This window comes from Salvia splendens, chromosome 5 (assembly GCF_004379255.2).
Source record: "Salvia splendens isolate huo1 chromosome 5, SspV2, whole genome shotgun sequence".
NCBI lineage: Eukaryota > Viridiplantae > Streptophyta > Magnoliopsida > Lamiales > Lamiaceae > Salvia > Salvia splendens.
The window spans coordinates 4,812,000-4,834,429 of record NC_056036.1 but is presented as its reverse complement, the minus strand read 5'-3'; the positions used below and the strand labels follow the sequence as shown (position 1 = coordinate 4,834,429).

General features: G+C 36.7%; 2 protein-coding genes across 5 annotated transcripts; one reads left to right on the top strand and one right to left on the bottom strand.

Moving 5' to 3' along the window:
• Window positions 1-784: 784 nt before the first annotated feature.
• Window positions 785-13,926, bottom strand: LOC121804375 (protein HASTY 1-like). The gene is made up of 22 exons (XM_042203884.1): window positions 13,631-13,926; window positions 12,594-12,695; window positions 11,021-11,164; window positions 10,834-10,914; window positions 9,939-10,008; window positions 8,952-9,022; window positions 8,722-8,885; window positions 8,565-8,636; window positions 8,249-8,477; window positions 7,158-7,220; window positions 6,811-7,077; window positions 6,036-6,149; window positions 5,802-5,928; window positions 5,553-5,722; window positions 5,367-5,468; window positions 4,294-4,397; window positions 3,914-4,205; window positions 3,562-3,806; window positions 2,218-2,721; window positions 1,821-2,115; window positions 1,539-1,722; window positions 785-1,166 (listed from the first exon to the last, which is right to left on the bottom strand). Exons 1-22 carry the CDS (start codon window positions 13,736-13,738, stop codon window positions 1,087-1,089), a joined length of 3,588 nt encoding a protein of 1,195 aa, XP_042059818.1. The 5' UTR covers window positions 13,739-13,926; the 3' UTR covers window positions 785-1,086.
• Window positions 13,927-19,013: 5,087 nt separating this feature from the next.
• LOC121802782 lies at window positions 19,014-21,753 on the top strand. Of its 4 annotated transcripts, none has more exons than XM_042202480.1 (6): window positions 19,014-19,114; window positions 19,314-19,415; window positions 20,223-20,305; window positions 20,461-20,507; window positions 21,172-21,250; window positions 21,322-21,753. In XM_042202480.1, exons 1-6 carry the CDS (start codon window positions 19,108-19,110, stop codon window positions 21,409-21,411), a joined length of 408 nt encoding a protein of 135 aa, XP_042058414.1. In that variant the 5' UTR covers window positions 19,014-19,107; the 3' UTR covers window positions 21,412-21,753. The 4 variants fall into 4 exon arrangements, with proteins under 4 accessions (XP_042058414.1, XP_042058413.1, XP_042058416.1 ...); XM_042202479.1 differs by having other exon boundaries at window positions 20,434-20,507; XM_042202482.1 differs by lacking the exon at window positions 21,172-21,250.
• The last annotated feature ends 677 nt before the right edge of the window (window positions 21,754-22,430 follow it).

The following is a 22,430-nucleotide window of genomic DNA, read 5'->3' as shown; positions in this document are numbered from 1 at the left end:
ATTACGTGTAAAATGCATGCTACTTACATCAAACAATATATGACCAATCACATCAACTAGAATCTTCAATTTTATAAACTTTAACGAAATCTTGTTTGTAATCCTTATCTTGTCTATTCAGTGATTCCTATATTGTTCCAAAAGTTAAAACTTTAATTCAACTTTATGCTTTTAGCGTTAGTGACTTGAGTGATGGGACTGAGCGAATTTCGATTACCAATTCGCGAATCATGCTAATCACACAAAAATTGAATTGTCTTATAATGAGTAATGATATACTATTTGATTGTTCAGGAATTTCACTTATTTTCTAATTAGAATATAAAACCGTTGAAACAGCACAAAGGTATGGCTGATAGTATAGTGCTATCATGCCAAGATAGTTGAGACATTACTTTTAGACACATAATTTAAGAATTAGTAATATTTAAAGATAAAAGAGTAAGAGAAAAAATAGGAGAAATAATAAAATGTATTCCACTAAAGAGAGAATAAAATAGAAAAGAGAATAAAGTTTTGAGGAAAAAAACGACTCAACTACCTTAGAAAGAAAGATCCGAAAATGAATACAACCCAACTATTATGGGACGGAGGGGGTATTAAACACAATATTGACACAGTGTAAGCTCCAACGAGCCAACATCCACTATTTGGCAAATACAGTAGAAAATTGATAATCATGCAATATATCGAAAGACGATGACATTGTAATATACTCCATGCGTCCCACGTTAAGTTCATTCCAAGTTAAGTGATGCAATACACGACAGTAGCACATGGCATGAAGAACAAGATGGGGTTTCGAGAAATAACCTCGATCAAAACCTCAACATGGTTATATTTCAAGATAGGCATAATTTAAGGCTATGGATTTTTTTACATCACAAATGTGACAGATGAAAGTATTTAGTGAAGATGTGCAGTTATTTGAGAGGAAGCACAAAAACTATGGTGTGAAATCTCACTAATTAGCCACTAGCATGTACCAGATTTACATATATAATTGTTGGACTATTTCCACACTGGGGCATCTCTCCAGAACAAAAGTAGAACCTATGTGACAAAATATGCAGCAAAAGAATCCGTTTATGTGATTGCAGCCAGTCCAATGCGATCTTCTTCATCATGGTTTGATTGTGGAGCTGCATCCAATGTGCGGAACCTCGCTGCAAGGTTAACAGTTATGTCTATCAGGCACATACATGGATAATCTTGAATAATGAGATTTCATATACGGAAGCTAAAGTTTTAACTGAAAATGTGTAATATGATTTATGATATTATCCATCTAGAATTAAGTTATGAGATTATTTTAGTTAGAGGGGGTGGCTATGACTTATTATCATATGATTATCCATCTATGATTAAGTTGTGAGATTCAATCACATGAACCAAACATAATACTCCGTACATATTCAATCATGAGATATAGTCTTGCAAACCGAACAGGCCCATGTATCTCAACATAAGTTGGGATCTTAATAATAAACTAAATCAAAAGCATCATTAACTAATTCTGCATTCTCTGAGATACTTACTTGTGACATTCGTGATGACATTTACACCTTTTTGAGCTGCAAGAGCCTTCAACTTGTTTCCTGTTGCCATTATCAAAAGACTTTTCATGTGCTGCTTTTGCTCCTTGGGGCTACCCGTCTTTGACAAAGCTTCTTCAAAAGCAAATAAATCTTGTTGGGTAATACAAGGGAGAGAGAGCAGAATCTGCAATAGATGGAGAAGAATTTTATCAGATGCTATAGCAGCAACTATTTATTTCACATGAAAAAGTCCAGGACAGCAATGGAGTATATTCTACCAACCTGCCTGGGTGATGGATCTCGATTGGACAGGTATACGAAGATTTCACGACAGAGACCAACTAAGTCAGCGCTTATAAAAGCATTGAACTCGAGGGTTAGACCCTGGATAATAGCATAAAACAAATCTTTGCATACAAATTGTCTGAGCTCCACATTATTTGTTGAAACTGCAAGGAGAACTACTAAGCCACAAAATGTAGAAACTTTAGACATAGATTCACTATCGCTCCAACCAAGTGCTTCAACGCATATTTTTAAGACTGGAACTGCAAGACTTTTGTTATTCAATACAAATCTGCAAAAATGAAGAACCAAAACCATGAAGCGTATGAACACTATATAAAAAATAAGTAATACCATGGTTATCAACGGTATAAGCAAGTCTCAGTGAACATACCCAACCATAGAACTGCAAGCAAATGTATTTAGGTCTCTCTTAGAAGAATCTTCTGTGTGGCTCATTTGACCAACCTGCTCCAAGGATGGAACTGTAGCATTGAGTCCAGGAGAAGCTAGAACAGAGAGAAGGGAACACATCTCACGTGTTAGATCCCTAAGAAGCTTTTCCTCCATGACTTCCACTTTTAAGTCTGACCCCACAAGTATGCCACTCAAGTCAGGAACCTTTGCCTTCCCATCTCGTAATAAACTAGACCATGAACTACTAAGAGCCTGGTGTACATGGAGAAGTAATGGATGCAAGAGCTTTTCTAGCCAAACCTCCCACAGATCTGAGGGGCAGCATTTAACCAATGGAATTAAACCCGAGTGCACAAGCTGCTTTATATGCCTGAACTCCATGTGCTGTATATTTTCCATCAATGAGACAACAACAGTATGAGAGTCTATGGATCTGAAAAAGGAATCTCCAAGCGTTGCAGATAAACCTAATATGCTGTACCTGCAGCAGAGAAATTTACTTAGATGATACTTTCAACAGTCACACAACAACTTGAGAAAGGAAATTACCACAATGGGGAACATTCCAGTTGCAAGTGCTAGAAAAACATACGGGCAAGAACAACTTACTGCCTATCAGTTCATGAGTCATATTTAGGGTTTAGGGTTTTCTTGCATATATGCAACATAAATAAAATTTGATGAAACATTAAAAGATTCAGGGAACTGTTTTCAATGTGAATTTAAAACATTTATCAACTAGAAATTCAAGTCATAGAGACTATATCACCAAGCATTTGTGTGCATGCTATAGCACCCACCCCCATGTTTTTTACGTCACATCAATTGATGTATAGACATCTAGAGAGATGTGGATATGCCCTGGACACATTCTCACTGTGACTACGAGTGGGGTGTGGGGGGGGCACAGTGAAATAAAGGATAAAATAGCATTAAACCCAACTGTAAAGCTAAAGTTGATTTAGGCAAGCATGTTTATCATTTTCCCACTTGGAGGCTGGAGCACCTACTTTTAGTGAAATGGAGTATGTTTTTCATTGTCATTTAAATGTTAATTATCATCACCCAGTGCAGTAGCAAAGAAAAAAATGGCCCCTGAAAAAAATGATACTATAAAGTTAAGGAATTGTCTAGTGGTGGACTTTATTATATTATAGAGGAGATTAAGATTGATTTTTCTCCTAATTTATTTCCTGATTTCAAGGAGTTATTATGGTAAGATTCTTTTTCTATTCTCTGATGTAGCAATACATATTTTAGGATTTCTTCAAGTTTAAACCTTAAATAAGTCACCTTGCAGCTTTAGCACTATTCCACATACCCGCTATCTCGTATTCCCTTCAACCAATTTCGTATGTCATTTCCACTAGCCTCTGAATAAGCTTCTTTGCTGATATCAGACGGATATCCATCATTAAATGTTAACGAACCCTTGGGCAATTTATGCTTCCCTTCTCCAAGAAGACTAGTTTTTTCAGCATCACTCATACCTAATGCCGCCCTCATTTCTCCAGGAAGCACTTGAGTAACAGGCGGAGACCAAAGGCAATGTATTGAACGAAGCAGCTGGGTATAAAAAGTTCATCATGTCCAGAAAAAGAATTTTCAAATCAAATCGAAAACTTTAGTTTAAAATAAATTATTGGATGTAGCAACATGCATAAGTTCCTTACCTTAAGCAGAGGCGGCATCATCCATAAGAGATGGCAAGCCATTGGATGAGCATCAGGAGTTGTTTTCGAACTGTTCTCTAAACTCAAACTACCTTTTCTGTAACCACTCCGCTTAAGTGCCTTCTCAAAGAATGTCACTATGTGAAATATTGACCACATAAACCGTGTATCAGCACAAAGGTGGACTAAATTGGTCGGATTAGTTAAATATGCCTCTTGCCACTCCAGCTGAGTCCATTGTTTGCTCAAAGGTTCAAGCAACCAGAGCAAAACTTCCTGTTGTTGCTGAGTCCTACTCACAGTAATGTTTTACAAAATGAGTTGCAATAGAAATGTAAAGCATATGTTGCAGAAATATTATTTTTGGATCAACAAATTACCCAGCAGATGAAGCCATAATAAGAAATGCTTCACCTAGAATATTTTGTTCTGCACGCAGTAGAGCACCTTCCATTTGCAAATACATCATAGTGTCAGCAATTCCCTGCAAACAGTTCAAATATAAATGAAAAGATTGCCTTATGATCTTAACCATCCAAATGAAATTCCAAATGAGGATAACTAGGTGCCTAGTTCTTCTTTTTCATATGTTTCATTACTTCATTTACATCTCAAAAGTAACCAACTACAGTATGTTGTATTGAACGAGTTAACGACTTCAACAAATAGTCAAGATATTGTATGATACACAATTTCCAGGCTCCAAGTAATATATTTCAGACATTTAGGATCTTCAGCCGCAGTCCTCCCACAAGAATGCTTCGGTTATCTTCTTCATTCTATCTCATCCCTTCCTAGTTTCCTCAATCTTTTATTTCATTTGTTTTCTTCTTTCCTGGCACAACTTCCTGTATATTTCTCCCATTTCCCGGTTCTCTCAAAAATTTCTTCTATGTTCACCCTACGGTTATATTTCTATTTGCTGAAACTACATAGTTACTGTGTCACTGTGTGCATTTTCCTAGTTCTTTTAATGTTAAAAGTGAAGTAGGAAAAATAGAGCTCTTGAACATACTCATAGCACAATTTATGTCAAACCCTCCAATTGAACTAAATTTAGAAGTCCAAGTGAAATCTTCAGCTTGCTACTTTTCTCTGTTCAGGGAGTTTCTACATTAAAGTGTATAACTTGAACTTGGGTATTTTCCCAATATACCTCAGCTAAACAGCCTAAACCTGATTCCTTATATACTGCCATAGAACGTAAAAATTTCCTATTTCAATCGAACATAATGGGAGACCGACAGAAAACCTTTTCATGATATTTTGGACTGGGTCAAAGAAAGTATGCATCATACAAGCTGATTAGTCTCATATAAAACCAAGGTATAAAATAGAAGTAGACCAAGCAGATTAAAAAATGGACACTTACCCAATTGATGCAAAATTGCAAACTGCACCAGCTAGCATTCAACAATCTTGTTTTCTAAATAACCAAAAGTGGGCATGTTACCTTCATGTGAGGTAGGAGGCTTTCGTTAGCAGCCTTAGCGATTCGAATGAAGGATGTACATATCTGCAATCTCGCACGCCGGGCAGCACTTGTCGAAGGATCCTAAAAAATTGAACTACCCGTATAAGCGAGTGAAGAATTAAACTGCATATTGTATTTGATACTCATAGAAGATGAAAGCACAACCTTGACCACGACAGGTAGGGATGTTAATAGTTCGAATAGTGTATTGATTACACTGCCAACAGCATCGGGATAGTACCTCAGGAAAGGACCCAATGCATCTAAATAGTGACCCAGAACTTCCACCATAGTTGGTTCAGTCCATTTCAGGGATATAAGTTGTTGAAGCAGGCCTTCAAGAAACAGTCACCACATCAGCAGAAGGTACACCTAAAAAGAAGATTAAACACATGGATCTGGAAGTGATCAAACCTTCCAAAGTTTGACGTAATGAATGCTGAAGGTCAGGGCTGATCTTGCTATATTCATTTGGTCCATCAAAAATAGTAACGACAATATTTTCCAAAGCCAAATGCATGCTCTCCATTATGGCCAAGTCCTGAATTTCAAAGCCAAGAAGCATTAAAAAATAGTACTCCATAAAAGAAAAGGTATAGAAGGTGAGCAAACAAGAAAATCACTGTCAGTATACTACCAAGTGCTTACTTTAGTAGACGAAGAAGCGACCATCAGGTTCTTTATAGCTGCAGTAGTTCTCTCCGAAACTTTAGCAGCGGCTAAAAGTGGCTTGGCGGATGTGATAAAACGGATCAATTCCAACTGCATGTGAAAGAGAACCCTTCAATATCGTTTCAATAAGACTCGTTACATCGGTTATTATATTCCATAAACCATTACAATCTTCAGTTTAGCCAAATTCCCTTACTATGCTTAAAGGGATCCATCACCAATATGTCAATACTTATTGTCCAAAAAAGGGTTTTGAAAATGAAAAAAGTGCACTTATAACAGATTGACAGCAAAACAAGGAAAGGACTGCCAAATTGTATGGACCTTTCTATTCAATAATGTTTCCAAAATCAAAATACTGGAAGCTCTACTTCTTGGACCTCAGTCCTCCCAACCTTTCTTGTCTATCTATTTCTTGGTATACAAATAAAAACTACCTAATACATATATAATATAAATCCCATTGGTTTTATATTATAACGGAGCACCAAATTAGAATTTTTTTTAAACAATGATTCAATGAAGATGAATAAGAAAACTTTAATAGCTCTTTCTTTCTATAAATGTACATATGTTTAATATCAACCTAATTTTTAGTGCATACCATTTCCAAACATTTCATGCAATACAGCTAATCATCAAATCAGTTACTAATACTTATTACTTCAGCTGTGCAATTAGTGTTGAAGAATAGTAAAAACATGACATGATGAGAACTCAAGGAACTACAATAATCTGGCCATCTACATACCAGACGTGAGCGGTAGTTACTAAAATCTATTTTGCTGTCAAATTCATTACTCCAGAGCTCCAATGTTCCAACAGTCGGTGTCATCTCAGCGTATAAATTTTCTTTCTTCAGCATCCGTATGAAGGATGTCTCTAAAATGGCACTGCATGTATCATCAGTTACTAACGCTAGTAACCTTGACTTTTCGTTTTCAGTTCGTCCAGTACTAGTGTCTGGGTCATCAACCAAACCAGTCTTAGATTTGGACAATATGTCCCGCATAAATGACTGTCAAAAAAAGGAAAGCAATTATCATCGACTGCAGGGATAAGAACTTTACTATCCATTACCAAGAAGTTAATTCATACCAGCCAAAACAGTACAGAATGGTAGTGAAGTGCCAATTTTGAGTGTTGGAAAAACCCACGCATCTGCAAATTTGAAAAACAAACTAAAAGAATGAAACCAAAACTATCACAAGTCCTAAGAGGACAAAAAATTGCGATATGGAAAATGCTGCAAGTTTTGCATCATTCCAAGGAAGATTGTCAGCCCCTATCGGATTACATAAAGTGTATTTAGCACAGACACTATACAATCTTTTTTCACCGAAAGTTGAGAAACAATAACCATACAATATACCAGATACACGAATAAAGAATATTTCTCTACCACTGGAAAGATTCTCCATACATGCAAGCAACTACCAACAACAAACTACATGAGTTAGTTAAAGCCCTCACCATCACCTCATGAAGGGGATGACATTCCAAGCTATTAGTTGATTAATTAACACCAGAAAGACAACTGAATGATTCCAGTTTTTCCCTTTCTCCGTTTATTCCTCCCTCATGAAATATTCTTTAAATGATAATATTGCAGTCTTTATCATATTAGATTATCTAATTGTATTACGAGGTTATCATTTTTTAATAGATGAAGAAGAATATGAAAGAGAGATGAACAATAGTAGCTTCAAGCATACAAGATGATGGTCATTATTTCTAGAGTTAATCAAGTTCTGTGTCCCAACTTTTGGCGTTTTTATGCAGCGATCGGTTTTCCGAATGTCCCCAACAAATAAGACATATATCAAACTTTTCCTAAAGTTTTTTAAAGGGAAAAAGCGGAAGTTGGGGATACGAAGCATGACTAAACAAAAAAAATCCACCTCAATTGAACTATAATGCACCTAAGAACCAAACTCAAGCGAGACTTAGATCAAACAGTTTATGTTGACGTTGTATTTTTTGGTTAATCGTGTTTTCAAAATTAAAACACATTTCCCTCTAACCTTATCAGCAGGGAAAATAGCTGAGATTGCAGTCAAAACTGAAATTTGCAAGGTACAATATATGTAACATCTACAATTATAGATTCATAATTAAGGGATGAGACAAAACGCTTGTTGAAGGAAAAGATTCATGCAACTATAGAATAGGTAAGGCAGAAACATGACCTGTTGAAGATAAAATGTGAGAGATGTGCTATCAGCAGTAAGACATTGCAAGTTTGTGGAACCCAATGAAACCAAGCTTTCACATATATATTCTGCAAACTCAAATTCACTCTCATTGCTGACAACGCTACTTGATTTGTTAAGAAAATCTTTGCTGGCATTCATCAAGGTCTCAGAAACAACTTTCATTGCAGTATCAAAGTCAGAACCATCATCTAGAGGCCTTTTCCTACATAAACAAGAACACAACAATAACGACCATAATTGTCTTCATGCAAAACATGAAGGAAGCTAATAAAAGATGCTTACTACTTACCTTGCTGCAACAATTTTAAAAAACTCGCATGCATGAAGGCGAAAATCTGGAGAAGAAAGTAAGAACCCGCAACTGCTTGTAATAGGGGAGAGAGAGAGTTAATACAGCTCATGATGTAAAAAAGAAAGAAAAAGATAGGGGAATATGAAGAATTTACCCATATATAATTCCATATTTTCCAAGATCAGATAAAGGAGCCCACTCAGCATATGCATTAACAGCATTAATAGCAGCTATTAGTGCTGCTGCATGCTGCTTTGCAACATCCATTTGCTGCCGACCAGCTTCCATCAATGCAGCTCCATAGTGCTTCTCTAGCATCTAAACAAGATAATTATATCAGAATCCGATGCTAGTACAGATAGAGCCAAAACAGCCAAAACTTACAGTGAACAACAGAGGAAATATTTCTGGCAAAGACTGACTTAGCCCTCGTAGTAACATCCTGCGCCTATCCCCTGGTCACACAAATGTAAGAAAGGTTAACAGGGAAATCAGAACTTCAAATAAAAGGAAGGTTTAATATCATTTAAACCCGCTACTGGCAAACAAAGATGATGGCATATCATACATTTTGCAGCATTAGCATAATATATTTGTACTTCCAACACATGTAATGGAATAGACTTTTAGAGCTAAAGGAAAAAAGTTTGAGCTAGGGATTCAACGGTAGGTCTAATCATAGTTTGTGTCCCCAAGTTTCATGAGTTCTCAAAAATTCAATTCATACTCCGCATTACAGAATCCGGCAAAAAAATGATGGATCACATTGCTCAATTATTAGGCGGATTATACGTGGATATAGGTCAGATAAGATTTTTCAGAGATAGTAGAGGACTGAGCTCGACTATTATGGTACTGTGCAGTGGTGTGTATGTTCACTAGAATTTTGGAGTAAGAAGTGCGGAAAGTAGGGGTTGCAGATTGGGGGAAGGAGATGTGTTTCTGTCGTGAGTTTTGAGAGTAGGTATAAGGCGGAGAGATTTTATTTTCTAAATGCAGAACTGGGGGAGGAAATTGCAGACAGCGGTCTTTTCACCGCAGTTAAGAAGATGGGGGAGAGGGAGAGTGATTTCAAATTATTTCCATCTAAGCATCAGGTCGTTTTGATTCTCATGTAGAAAAAAAATTCAATAAACCTACCAAAGAATTGATTCTTCGTTCCATTATCAGATCATGAAATGCGGGGTATAAAGAAAACATTTTTCAAAGTTTATGGTTTTTAAAGTCAAAACATGAGTTGGAGACATTTTCTGAAAATTGTGAAAGTTGGGGAGATAGACTATGATTAACCCTAAAAAATTTAACTTTCAGGGTCTAGATACAGTCACAAGGATAAAATCATAAAACCCTTTGATCATGCTGATGACCAACCTTCTAAGTCCTCATTGTGTACAGTGATATCTTCTGGAAGCCACCTTAGCATCATTAGTACCAGCTCAGCCTGACAGCAAAGATTTGGATATAGGTCAGATAAGATTTTTCTCATGCTCAGAAATTGATGCCACAGATGATGAGCATGTAGTTACGATACTATTGTATGTACATATGCATGTGTTTGTGCCTGCTTCTCTCTCTTATTACGATAGTATTTTATTTGTATTTATGTTTCCTTGCACATTTTCAACTTATTTAAAAATATTTGCATGTTGGGTAGATCCTTTTATTTTAAGTTGATACATGTAACCTAGTCTCTACTACAATCTATATATAGGAGAGTCATTGCACTTGTATAATATCTTTTCTCCAGTGGCTTTGATTCATTCTGTTTTACAGAGCTCACTACAAGTTATACAGACCAAGCACTGCTCTGTTTTGCAATAACTATTTAAGAAACAAAAAGAGAAGTATGAAAGAGATTATGGATCCTGAACAAGTTGAGCTAAAGAACACTACCCTTGAGTCATATCACACAAATACATCCTTAATGGTTCGAACCCTGCAATTCAACTGTAAATTTTACTTATCCATTATTAATACTACCTTAATCACACTTCTCCTGCTCTAGCCAAAGACACCATCACAAGTTAGGTCAACCCCACAAAACGGTAATTTAGCTAAAATAATTAAACTATGGTCAGTGCCCAAAAATACAAATCCCAAAGTCACTCATATACGGTTCGCACAAATTTGGGACATAAGTGGACTAGGAAAATGTCTTTGTTAGACATCACGTCTAGTGAGTTAGCCCGACAAATGCAGAAGCAACTCACAGTTTCCTAGTAACTCTAAAGTCTAAACACTGAAAAACATAGAAGCTGTGGAGCACCTGTATAGGACCCATGTTCGAGAGTGTAACTATAGATGGCCAAAGCTCCTGCCATAGACTCGGGCCTTCTCTCCTAACTATCTGAAAGAAAATATCAAAATTATACAGACCACTCAGACACATTGTCTGCCTTTTCATATATCCATCCCCCATCTAAAAAAATATGGGATTTAAAAAAATAAATAACCTCAGCAACAAGAGCAGCTGTCTGGCTTTTCAAAGCCCATTCTTCACAAGGGTTTGCAATTTCTGACATCAAATCAACAGCTACATTTGCAAAGTGCCTCCTTTCCACAGGGCTTAGTTCTTCCCAACGTAATCGCACCAGATGCTGAACGTAATAAATTCAACCATTAATAACAAGGAAATGTCATTATCTCTACAAGCTATTCAATTAGGCCATATCTACTGCATATATCTAAACTTGCAAACATGACATGGGTTTTAACTAGAACATGGAGCTAACGTAATAAATAGGATAAGAACATAACTTTTATAGCTCCAGATATAATTAAGCTATAGGCAATATGATCAGTGTTGTTAGGGTCGCGGGGCGCACCGGGTCGATGAGGTGAAAATTCGGGTCGCGGGTCGACGAGTCGACGGGGTCGAGAGACCCACAAAGCTAGGTTAATTTTTTTGCCTTTTAATATTAAATAAAATAAATATATTGCTCTAATGTTTATAATGTATCAAATAATATAAATGTAGACGCAATTCATGTGAATAGAGATAAAATGGAAAATAGAAATGATCAAAATATCAAAACAATTCATAAGTCATAACACAATAAATAAAAATCAACATATATTTAATTTAATTAGAACATCACAATATATTTAATTAGATTTGAATGTAATTTTGATTGGTAATTAAAGGTATTTTTTTTATTTAAATAGGAACTAATCATATTCAAGGAATAGAGAATATGAACCAATATTAATACTAATATTTAAAAATGAAGTCGAAGAAAATGATTATTAACTTTTATAGGTCCTAGAGCCCTAGCTATAGCTTCCACCTACTTTCCTTTTAAAATTTTTGTCTCGGTAAACCCCCTTCTTCTCTCTTCATTCCCCTTCTTCTCTCTTCATTCTCATCCCTTCGTCTCTCTTCATTCTCACAGACCCATTTCTGAGCTGCCATGGCCGACGATCTTCTTCTTCCAGCCGCTCGCCCCAGCCGATCGACCCAGCTGCTCGCCCCAGCCGCTCGCCCCAGCCGCCCCAGTGGCGACCCCTGAATCTCGACCCACCCACCCACAATGGGGCGACGTCGGTCTCGACCCTTGCGACCCGCGACCCAAGCGCGCTCGGGGCGCGATTTTAACAACACTGAATATGATCATTCGATGCATGGAGTTCCCATACAAGTAGATGTGTCAACAGACAGTCAAATTATAGATATACATAAATGTGAAGTAGTATTTCCAGCACTGACTGGCAACAAACAAATACGTATACAGGACTTCAAGGTTTGCATAAACATGCACATCTAGATCTAAAAATCTTGATCCCACCTTCAGCATTTTCAAGATTATGATTGGTAAATATTGGATTTTAAAAGACACACCTTCAGTATCTCATTATTTGATCGATTATACACTCTGCCTAGGATGTTTGCCAAGTACCAAGTCCCGTGAAGAGATTTTTTAGATAGCCTTAGCCCATTCACAAGGTTTGAGAAATATCTTGAATTGAAAGGGATATTCTAGATAGATAAATTTTGGGAAGCAAATTAAAAGTGAGTGATCATTTTACCTGGAGCATTTTAAAAGCATGCAGTCGGATTTCGGGTGACCAATCTCGCTTGACCAAAACAAACGAGGTGCTTGCCAGCACACGTGTGTCTCCAGCTTTTATCTGAAAAAGCGTAATAGTAGGAAAGGAATTCCAGAAAGAAATATTATTACAGTTACATAAAATATTTTAATCTTTTTATATCATTCAGGTGTCAATGAGCTTTTGAAGTTTGTGCAATAGTATTTAGACCACAGCGTCTTTATTTTTACACTTCAGTGTGGTTGAGGGTGTAGATGAATATAAAGATTCACGGAACAGTCCAATCTCCAAGTTCAGCTATACCATAGATGCAAACAAAAAAGATGATAAGCAGCACAAACAAAATGCTCAGTGGAAGCTCAAATCGTACTTATGTGAGCATAAATTTGTTGGCTTCGGTTCAGATAAAAAGGATTAACTATGGCCGCCCCAGTAAGCCTTACCATAGGGCACTTCAGAAAGGTCTCGTTTCTAACAAAGCCTACTATGCACACGAAATGGAGAAGTAAGATATTGAACTGTGGTCTGCAAATTCAAAAATATCAAGGGTAGCTTCTACGCTATACTTGAGCTTATCTGAAGCTTCAGATTGAGCTTCTTTAAGCTCTTCATTAGTGTGTAGACAGCATGAGAACAAGGTTATACAAACATGTAATAATTAAGCTAGCTCGACTTTAATGCAGTGTCTACAAAAATCTTAAAATGGAGACCACATAGTCAATTAGTCCAATAAAGTTGCCAGCAATTGCTAAGGCTTTCAAAATCCATCAATGTAATAGATGAACCCATAGATACTCACAATAGTAAGGATACCTAAACAATAAGAAAAAAGAAAGGTCTAGATAATCTGCCCTAAATGATGGCATTCTCTCTACAGTCAAAACTTCCAAGTATAATCCAATAAACTACTGCAAGCGGAGTATAAAAAAAACATACTGCTACTAGACTAATCAGTCACGTAATGCTTTTAAACAGCAGGAAATAAACAGAGAGTTTCAATTAAAATAAAAGCGTACAGTTTCCAAGTATGAGTGAGCGGCGGCGCGAGCATCGGGAGAGGAGGTCCAGTCGAGTGCGGCGGTTATGGCTCGAGCCACATTGTTTGAGATTCCGCTATCCTCCATTCCTGTCCTTCTCCTACTTCCAGCTTCTACGGCGGCGGCGGAGGGCGGTGGCGATAATTTCTTCAACTTTCTCTGAATAATTTAGTGAGCGGAAAAGGGAAAGGGTTTTGAATTTGGAAGACTTGTGTACTACTTCTGCAGCGTGGAGGTGTTTAGTGAATCATTGCTTCGTTAAAGGAACATCAAGATACTCCGCAATTTGGGGGTTATTCGATATTTTAAAATATTAGTAAAAACAATATTCCTTTTGTTTTTCTGTTTCTTCTTCATTTTTTTTGGTCCAATCATACAAGTTATTCTTATTCTTGTGAATAAAAAACTTACATTACATTATTTTTAATAAACAAAAAATAAGTAGTTGTAGTAGTAGTATAATTTAAGCCAAAATGATCGAGATCTTAGAAATATGACAAAAACTAAACTCGTATGCATGTTATACTATATTATCTATTTAAATAATTTAATTCAATGAAATAAATTGATTGCAACAGAGATTACAACAAAAATAATTAAACAAATTAACTGTAAGTAAATCTCTCTTTCCTCAAAATAAATTGTGCATCAACTAGTATTATTGGATTGACAAATATAGCGATTCTTTTTTATCTTGCTGAACTATTTTTATCTTGTTGAAGCCCATCGAACTTGTTATACACTAAAAAAAACTTGACGGATTCATGAGAAACGACCAAATAATAACAAATAAGACAAGCGTCATATTTTTTATACAATGAAGTATTTATAAAATCGATTTCCACAGTCTCGGCATATTGTTCATCCCTCTACAAGTTGATTGATGGATTTTATTTGGCTTTGGATTTTGTTAATTTTATGTTGAAGAGATATGATTTTGATTGAGATGATTTAGTGTTTAGGGCAATGGATGGGCTCCACCGGCGATGCGATTGATTGTAACATTGTTACCGACAACATGAAGAAGACGTAGCAACCCTTTAGATCGCCTCCAACTTCACACACGAAGTGCAATTTAAGTATTATTTCATTTTTGCTATCATTCATAATATTCTCTTGCATTTTTTATTTAAAATTTGAATGCATTTTTCAATTTTGTGGCGGTAAAAGATTGTTAGACACGATTCCAAACCACAACGCTGATAGATATCAACATTTGGTCTGAAAGCTGAAATGAGACAATAAACGAGTGGATGAGGTAGACGAAAACTAAGCCCATTTAGATTCGTGGAATTCGACATTATTTATCCACAATCCTCCAGCCATACCAATATTTTTTCATTCTTCTCATTTTTCCTATTTATTCAATAAAAAAATACTTATGTTATTTTGATTATTGACTAGTGATAAAATACTATGCATATTAAATTAAAGGTTATAACAATAATTTTATTTAGTATATAAAAAAGTTAGTACTATAAAAATTTAGAGTCTCAAGCTACTTTTGTATATCTCCTCACCTTTTCTTCTATATTAATTTTTTTTTATTTGGATGATTTATTTGCTTTTCTAATGGTATTTTCAATTTTATTAGGAGTAGTAGTAGGTTTTTAAATAAATAAATGACTTTAAATTTAAGTAGTTGAAAATGAGCTTTGCAAGTCTTCCATCACAGACTCGCACTCCGAATCAGAATGGCGGGACTTCGCAGGGTAAATTCCGCGAATGTACGTCATGGGAGATGATATCCGTCATTTGTACCTGGAAAAAAAATATTTCCAGTGATGGGAAAGACGCGTGAACCTCTCGCGTCTTTGATAAACCAAACACGCGTGAGCCTCATGCGTGTTTTAATTAAACACGCATCAAGCTCATGCGTGTTTGAATTCCATAATCTTCCTCTGTATAGCCAGCTTTGAAAGACGAGAAAATAGCTTCTTTCCATTTCTCTTAGACAAATAAATGCAATAAGAATCAGTTGATCAGTTTCACTTTTAATTAAATCAAGCATTAAAGCAACAGTGTTTAAATCTGACTATAACCTATCAGCTGTAAGATTAGCATTTATGCTAGCAACCGAGAAAAAACAAACTGGGGGCAGAAATAGTCAACTGAAAATCACTCCCAAAGAAATCCTAAAAAACCAGAAATTGAAAACGGGAAACTTGAAGTTTACCTAGTTTCATCATCACTCTGCTGGCGCTCGGAAGCATAACCGCCGGATTCCACGCCATCACTTCCGGAGCTCGAATTCGAGTAGTTCCGATTTCCAATCCAATTGGTATTTACATTAATGGGTTAATAACCCAATCCAATTTCCAAAGACGAGAGAGGCTCACGCGTGTTTTGTATACAAGCCAGAGACTATCGCGTGTTTGGTTTATCAAAGACGCGAGAGACTCACGCGTCTTTCCCATCACTGGAAATATTTTTTTTCCGGGTACAAATGACGGATATCATCTGCCATGACGTACATTCTCGGAATTTACCCGGACTTCGCAGCTGCGTATTGGGGCGCCAATTGCATACTTTGCCGCCATTAGAAAGGGTCAAGCATTCTCTTTCTCTACCTCTCTCCCGAAATAGTTTATTCAAGAGTTGCAGCTTCACTTTCAGTTGAATATCGTTTGATATATTCAAAGAGTCGATGGATTTCGTTGTCGTTCATCTGCCTACAACGGATCTGGTGTACTCGTGGGTCCATTTCGTCTTCCGCAGTTAAATGAAAAACCTGCTGAAAACCCTCAACCTAGACAAAAAAATGATACAAATATCAATACGAAACAATCTATATCACATGAAAGCATATAGTTTAATATAACAAACTTACAAATAGTCTCATCGAAGCAGTCGACTCGTTCATCCCAGCAGTGGACCGTGCCCCAGGCTGAGTCAGGTACGTCACGGTAATCCTGTTATACCACGCCATATACCCCGGGCTCATAGGAATATTCATGGACATCGGTGCGGCGTCTTCGGCAGCCTGGAACCTTTCGTACCTCAGGTCTCATTCCCCAATGTAGAACTGATGCGTGTTTGCCCAGTTGTTGCCCTTCTTACCACGCCGATCATTTTTGCCCAAATGATCTACATACTGAGGTATATCCTGATACCGATTGAACTGTCGCCGCACTCGTCCAGGCTCATGTGCCTCGACATAGGCCCAACGTACAAAGTAGGTTTCGCACGAAGAGCATCCATTCACATCATTGCAGTAGTCAGACAGTATGCAATGTGCGTATGGCGTCCAGATAAACTACAAAACAGCAATGCAAATGCCAAATTAATTCCCTAATAAGTTCATAAATGAAGTCTAAACCGAAATAATATTCACCTGGCCAGGTCTAATCAGATATATTTGGTCACGGTAATTCTCAACCGAGTGTCTAGGAGCATTTCCTATCTGCGTTGTTCCTTTCCACCTATACATAAAATAGATGTAAGAAAATTACTCAATATGCATAAATAAATAAATACTTAGATATATACCTAGCGCCACATGGTGTATATGGCTCGTGCACAACTGATCCTATGAACGAAGGCCACGATGTGGGCATTCTTTCCCACGCCCATAACTGCTGAAGGATCATAGGCTCGCCCAACTCTTTCCTCTTATCCATGGAAGCCTCGCACAGATAATGATAAAGGTAGGCCAATGCCGCACTTTCCCAACTAATAGTCTTCACCTCTTCCGGATCCCCAAGCGCATTCAACCACATAAATGGAACCTTACACCCCGTGGTGTCTGGTAGAATGAGACCTCCTAATAAAATTAGGGCATGGATACGTGCCCTTTGGATGTATACATATGTAGGTAGGTCATCACCCAGAGGCATCCTTGTCTGGTTGATCAGCGCGGTCATCAGCAAACCGCCTTGCTTTGTCTCTGTGGAAGTATCTGGTATCCATCCTAACAGATCACGGCACTTGCTGGTCCAATCTGGAAAGTTGACATGATAGTCACGCCATGTGAAAACGCGACCCTCCGTCCTCAAGCCCCAAATGGCTTGCACATCTTCCAAAGTGATCGTCGCCTCACCGATCGGTAGATGGAAAGTGTTCGTCTCCGGTCTCCAACGCTCAATCAAAGCCGTGATCAGCTCATTGTCGACCTTCATGGGCCTCTCACAATCCATCACGCCTTTGAAACCAAATGCGTCAAGCCAATATCTAACATTCTCATGAATGTCGATGTCTCAAGTCTTACTTTCTATCCTTCGGACTTTAAATACTTGTGTTGTGCCCTCTTTCATGAGTTTATTTGAAATATGATGTTTCTGCATATTTAGCACGGACGGGTCTTCGGGTCCATATAATAATTGTCCGCTATAACTTGAAGTCTCCATCTAATCTAAGTACATATTCACAAAACAACAATTACAAACTCACAATTGCAATACAAATAACATATACATTCAAATTCATCGGCAAAATAACAAAACATCATAAACCAAATGATTCACTCAAATTCAACACAATTCATGATTTATAATGCCTAATTTATATATAACTACTAAATTAGAAGGTTAAATTAAAAGATACATTTCAACCCATACTATATTCTCCAATTACAACCAAAATCACAACACCAAGCATCTCAAACATATCATAAACTATACAATAGCATGAATTTAAACAATAATATCCATTACCATTAACAAAACAACAAAATATCAGCTAAAAATTAAGCAATTTGTTGTAAACCCAGATTTACAAACTTGGGAGAAATCTAGACAAAATATGCACATTAACAATAAATAAGGGAGGAATGTTGAAAGATTGAAGGAAACTTACCGAAATACAAGGGGAAATCGTCGGATTTGCCGGAATTGCCAATGAAAAATCGCCTAATTCGTCTTTCTCTCTTTATGTCGCGCCTGAATGAGGCTACTGCCTCTGCCTCGTCTGATTTAATTCGAATTAGAGACGAATAAGCCTCATGCGGCTCTCCCTAAGACGCACGAGCCTCATGCGTCGTCTATTAAAATTTTTAAAAAAATAAAAGACACATGAGGGAGATGCGTCTCTATCTAAAACGCATGACCCTCATGCGTCGTTAAAAAAAACGGAAAAAAAGAGACGCATGACCATCATGCGTCTTTATGAAAGACGCATAATCGTCATGCGTCTCATTAAAAGGAGACGCAAGAGGATCATGCGTCTCTCCCAAACCCGGAACAAAAAAAAATTCAGTACAAACACGGAATCTAAGTTCTATTCTAGAAAAAAAAAAGAAAAAACCCCAAAAGTAAAGAAACTCAAACACCGGAGCTGTTGAGGTTGTTGTGAGCGGTGTCACCGGAATCCTTAGGCTATTTATTCCCGCTGGACGAGGAAGGTATGGATTGTGATTTGCCGCATATTTGCTTCCGTTGATTCGATTCTTCTCGATTCTATTGATAACTTTATTGTTCACAATTTTGAGTGCATCCGAGTGTTATTTATTTGCACATGATATGAGAGGTATGACATCGAGCAATTTTATGTGTTCATTAGGTCTTCACGATTTCAATCATAATCTGGTTCAGTTGATGTCTTTGTCGTTGCGAGAAATCGGATGATATTTCAGAGAGTAGAGTTCTTTATCAAGCACATCTCAGTAATCTTACTTGTCATGTTTAGTCTTACCAATAGCTGTCGTGGAAATCATGTTTCAGAACAGATTCAGGGGATGATGAATGGAATGAGCAAGTTTCAATTTCCAATGCCGACGTCGTGCTTTCCGTGATCAGATCTGATTATGAGAAAGCTTATTTTGTCACAGGTATTGGAATTTATCATTTTATGTGTTTAGATTTGTAATATGACCAGTCATCACTGTCCACACTGAAATGTCTTCTGCATTCTATGGAATTTTCACTAAGTTAATAGAGAGTGACAGTGTTCATTCTCCTTGCATACATGACTCTTTACCCTTGCCTTTTATGCTGAAGAATGCATATTTGAAGATCCTACCATCAAATTTCGTGGTGAGAAAAGATCATTTGCATTAAGGAATATCCCTCTCCAAGCAAAATGTGTAGAAATGTGTATGAATAGATGATACTATGCAGAAGAAAAACTCTAATTTTATTTGATTTGATGCATTCCCCTTGATGATTGCTGGAAATAAAAAGCTTATGCAGGTAAGAGTATCTAGTTAAAATTGACTTTCCTCTTCCATATCTTTTAGATGCTAGCTTAGACAACGAGGACAGTTTTTCTCCATGTGTCAGTTTACTTTCTAATGCTGATTTATCCAATTTGTCTGTCTTCATATAAATCTAATCTCCCCTTTTCATTTTACTAAGTTGGGAATAGGCATATCGAGGGGAATGAAGAGTACTAGCATGGAGGAGTATCGTACAATTTATGTTACAATTAATGCTAATGCTAAAGAATGCGTCCTATTTTCTCCTTTTAGATAATTCTTAGCCTTGCTAACTCTAATTCCAATCCCTACCACATGCTGTAAATTTCATCAGTTGCCTTCCATGCATGCTGCAGTTTGAGTTCAACAAATTTATAAATCAAATGGATGTGAGAAACTAAATATCGAAAAGTTCTTATTAACATTTATTCCCATTGCTAGGTAGGGAATTATATGCACGAAACTTGGGTCTACTTCTGCCTTTCTTTGAGAGCCCCTCAATCCAGTTAGAAGAATTAACTAAGGTATTATTTGCACATACAATTCTAGTTCATCCCATTCTATGTTAGAATATAGTATCAGCTGAGCATGAATCTTTCTATATACGCAGACTTATTTCCGCTTTCTGCTTCTTATTTCTAATATATTGTAGTCGATATGCTATATGTTTCATATGCAGGAGTTTGACGGAAAAACTATATCCTTAGTTGCTTCCTGGAAACTAAGGTGCTCAGTTCTATGTTTAAATCATTGCAACTGCTTAGATATGAGTCTTGTTGGTTAGGGCACTTCCTAATGTTTGTATTTGGAGTATGTGCATCTAGACCCCTAAATTATTTTTGCAATCAATATACAGACTGAAACGACCTTCTGTCCTGTGCCCCCCTGAACTATGTAAATCAGTTCAATAATTCAATATTATCTGTTTGTGGAGGAAAAACTATTGTTATTTCCTAAATCCTTATACATGGAAAAAGTGTCTTCCTCTGTGAAAAGATTCGAGTGGGTGTGGTAAACATGTGAGTATTTGGAGACGCCGTTAGTTTGTCTGACCAAGGAGAGGCCCCATGGACAATTTAAAAGTTCATGAGGAATGGGGAACGGGATAGAAGGTAGTTTACACTACTTCGACCAGTGCAGTATTTCATGAGTAGTGCACCTTTTCCCTGCATTTTTGTTAAGTCAGTGATTTAACTGCTTTTACACTTGACACATCTTGAAATACGAAAGTATATTGCCGTGGATTGTGAAACCTAGTTGCTGTCTTAAATTGACCCATATCAGTGGTTAAAAACTTAACCGCTGGTTCTGTGACAAAAATGGTCATTTACATTGAACTTTTTGTCTTAGTCTGTGATGTTCTGTATGTGGAAATGGATTTCGTTTGCAGAACATACCTTAGACTTCCGTGGAAGCCACTGATTAGCATTGATGGAACAACAACATATGATCTAGATGATGATTTTAGAGTGAGTACCAACAAATACCGAGTTGCTGAAGACTAACTACCAGATAATGCATTGACTATTTTCTTGAACAGATCGTGTGGCATGTTGAAAGATGGGGTGTTTCTGCGCTTGAAGCAGTTCTTCAGATATTCACTGCTAGCTCTGAAAGTCCAGATCAATGAAAGCTCCTACCAGTATTAGGGGCTCGTCTGTTCACTCTCCATTGGATATATCCATCTAACATCGAAGGTCTTGGTCCAGTCCAGTCCAGTCCAGGGAGACCATGGTACGCTCTGCATCCTGAATCACTAAACCATATACTACATGTAGTAAACACTGAATTCTTCAACATCTGCTTATCATTGATTGGGGAATGAAACCAACTGGTGCCAAAGTTGTGTATCATTCATTTTCATAGCCATGTGATGCAACTTTATAATTTTGAATTTGGTTGGATATTATGTACCGTAAACAATACGCTTTAATCATTTATGATGATCTCGCCAAACACGCTTATTGCCAAATGTCTATTCTATTATGTAAACCACACAAGCGGAAAGCTTAATAGGAAATGTGTTTTATTTGCATCCACACCATGTATCAACTCTATTTTCAAACTCAAAATACTATTTTTTCTGTTTATTCATTCATTCGTGTACTGCTTGTAAATAGTTTTCCGATCATACTATTATTTTTTAAATTAATTCCATAACAGTTTTATGCAAAATAAATTATTTTTACTACTACTGTTAGATAGCTCGATCATTTTTAATTTTATAACCTATAGTATTTGATAGATAAAATGATGTGCTTATAAAGAGCCCACGCTAAATTATAAATATTTTGGTCCCTAAAACTGGGTTTAATGGAATTTAATTAATAAAATACCAAAAGTTAAATGAATATGAAAATAAGAGTACAATTCATAAAGAAAACAATAAGTTAGCACTAAGTCGTAATTTCTACCGCACCACTTATTATAGATAAACGGTTGAAATTCCTCTACGAATCATTAATCCAATTATCTGCTTGTATTCATATTTTGATACACATAATTCATTCAATTAATTTGTCACGCCATTTCATCAAAACAAAAAAGAATAAATAAATTTAATGATCAAATTCTGTCGATTCATATATTCCATTCGAGTTTACACAAATAAGTAAAAAAATCGAAACCGAGGAGGAGACGAAACCCGAA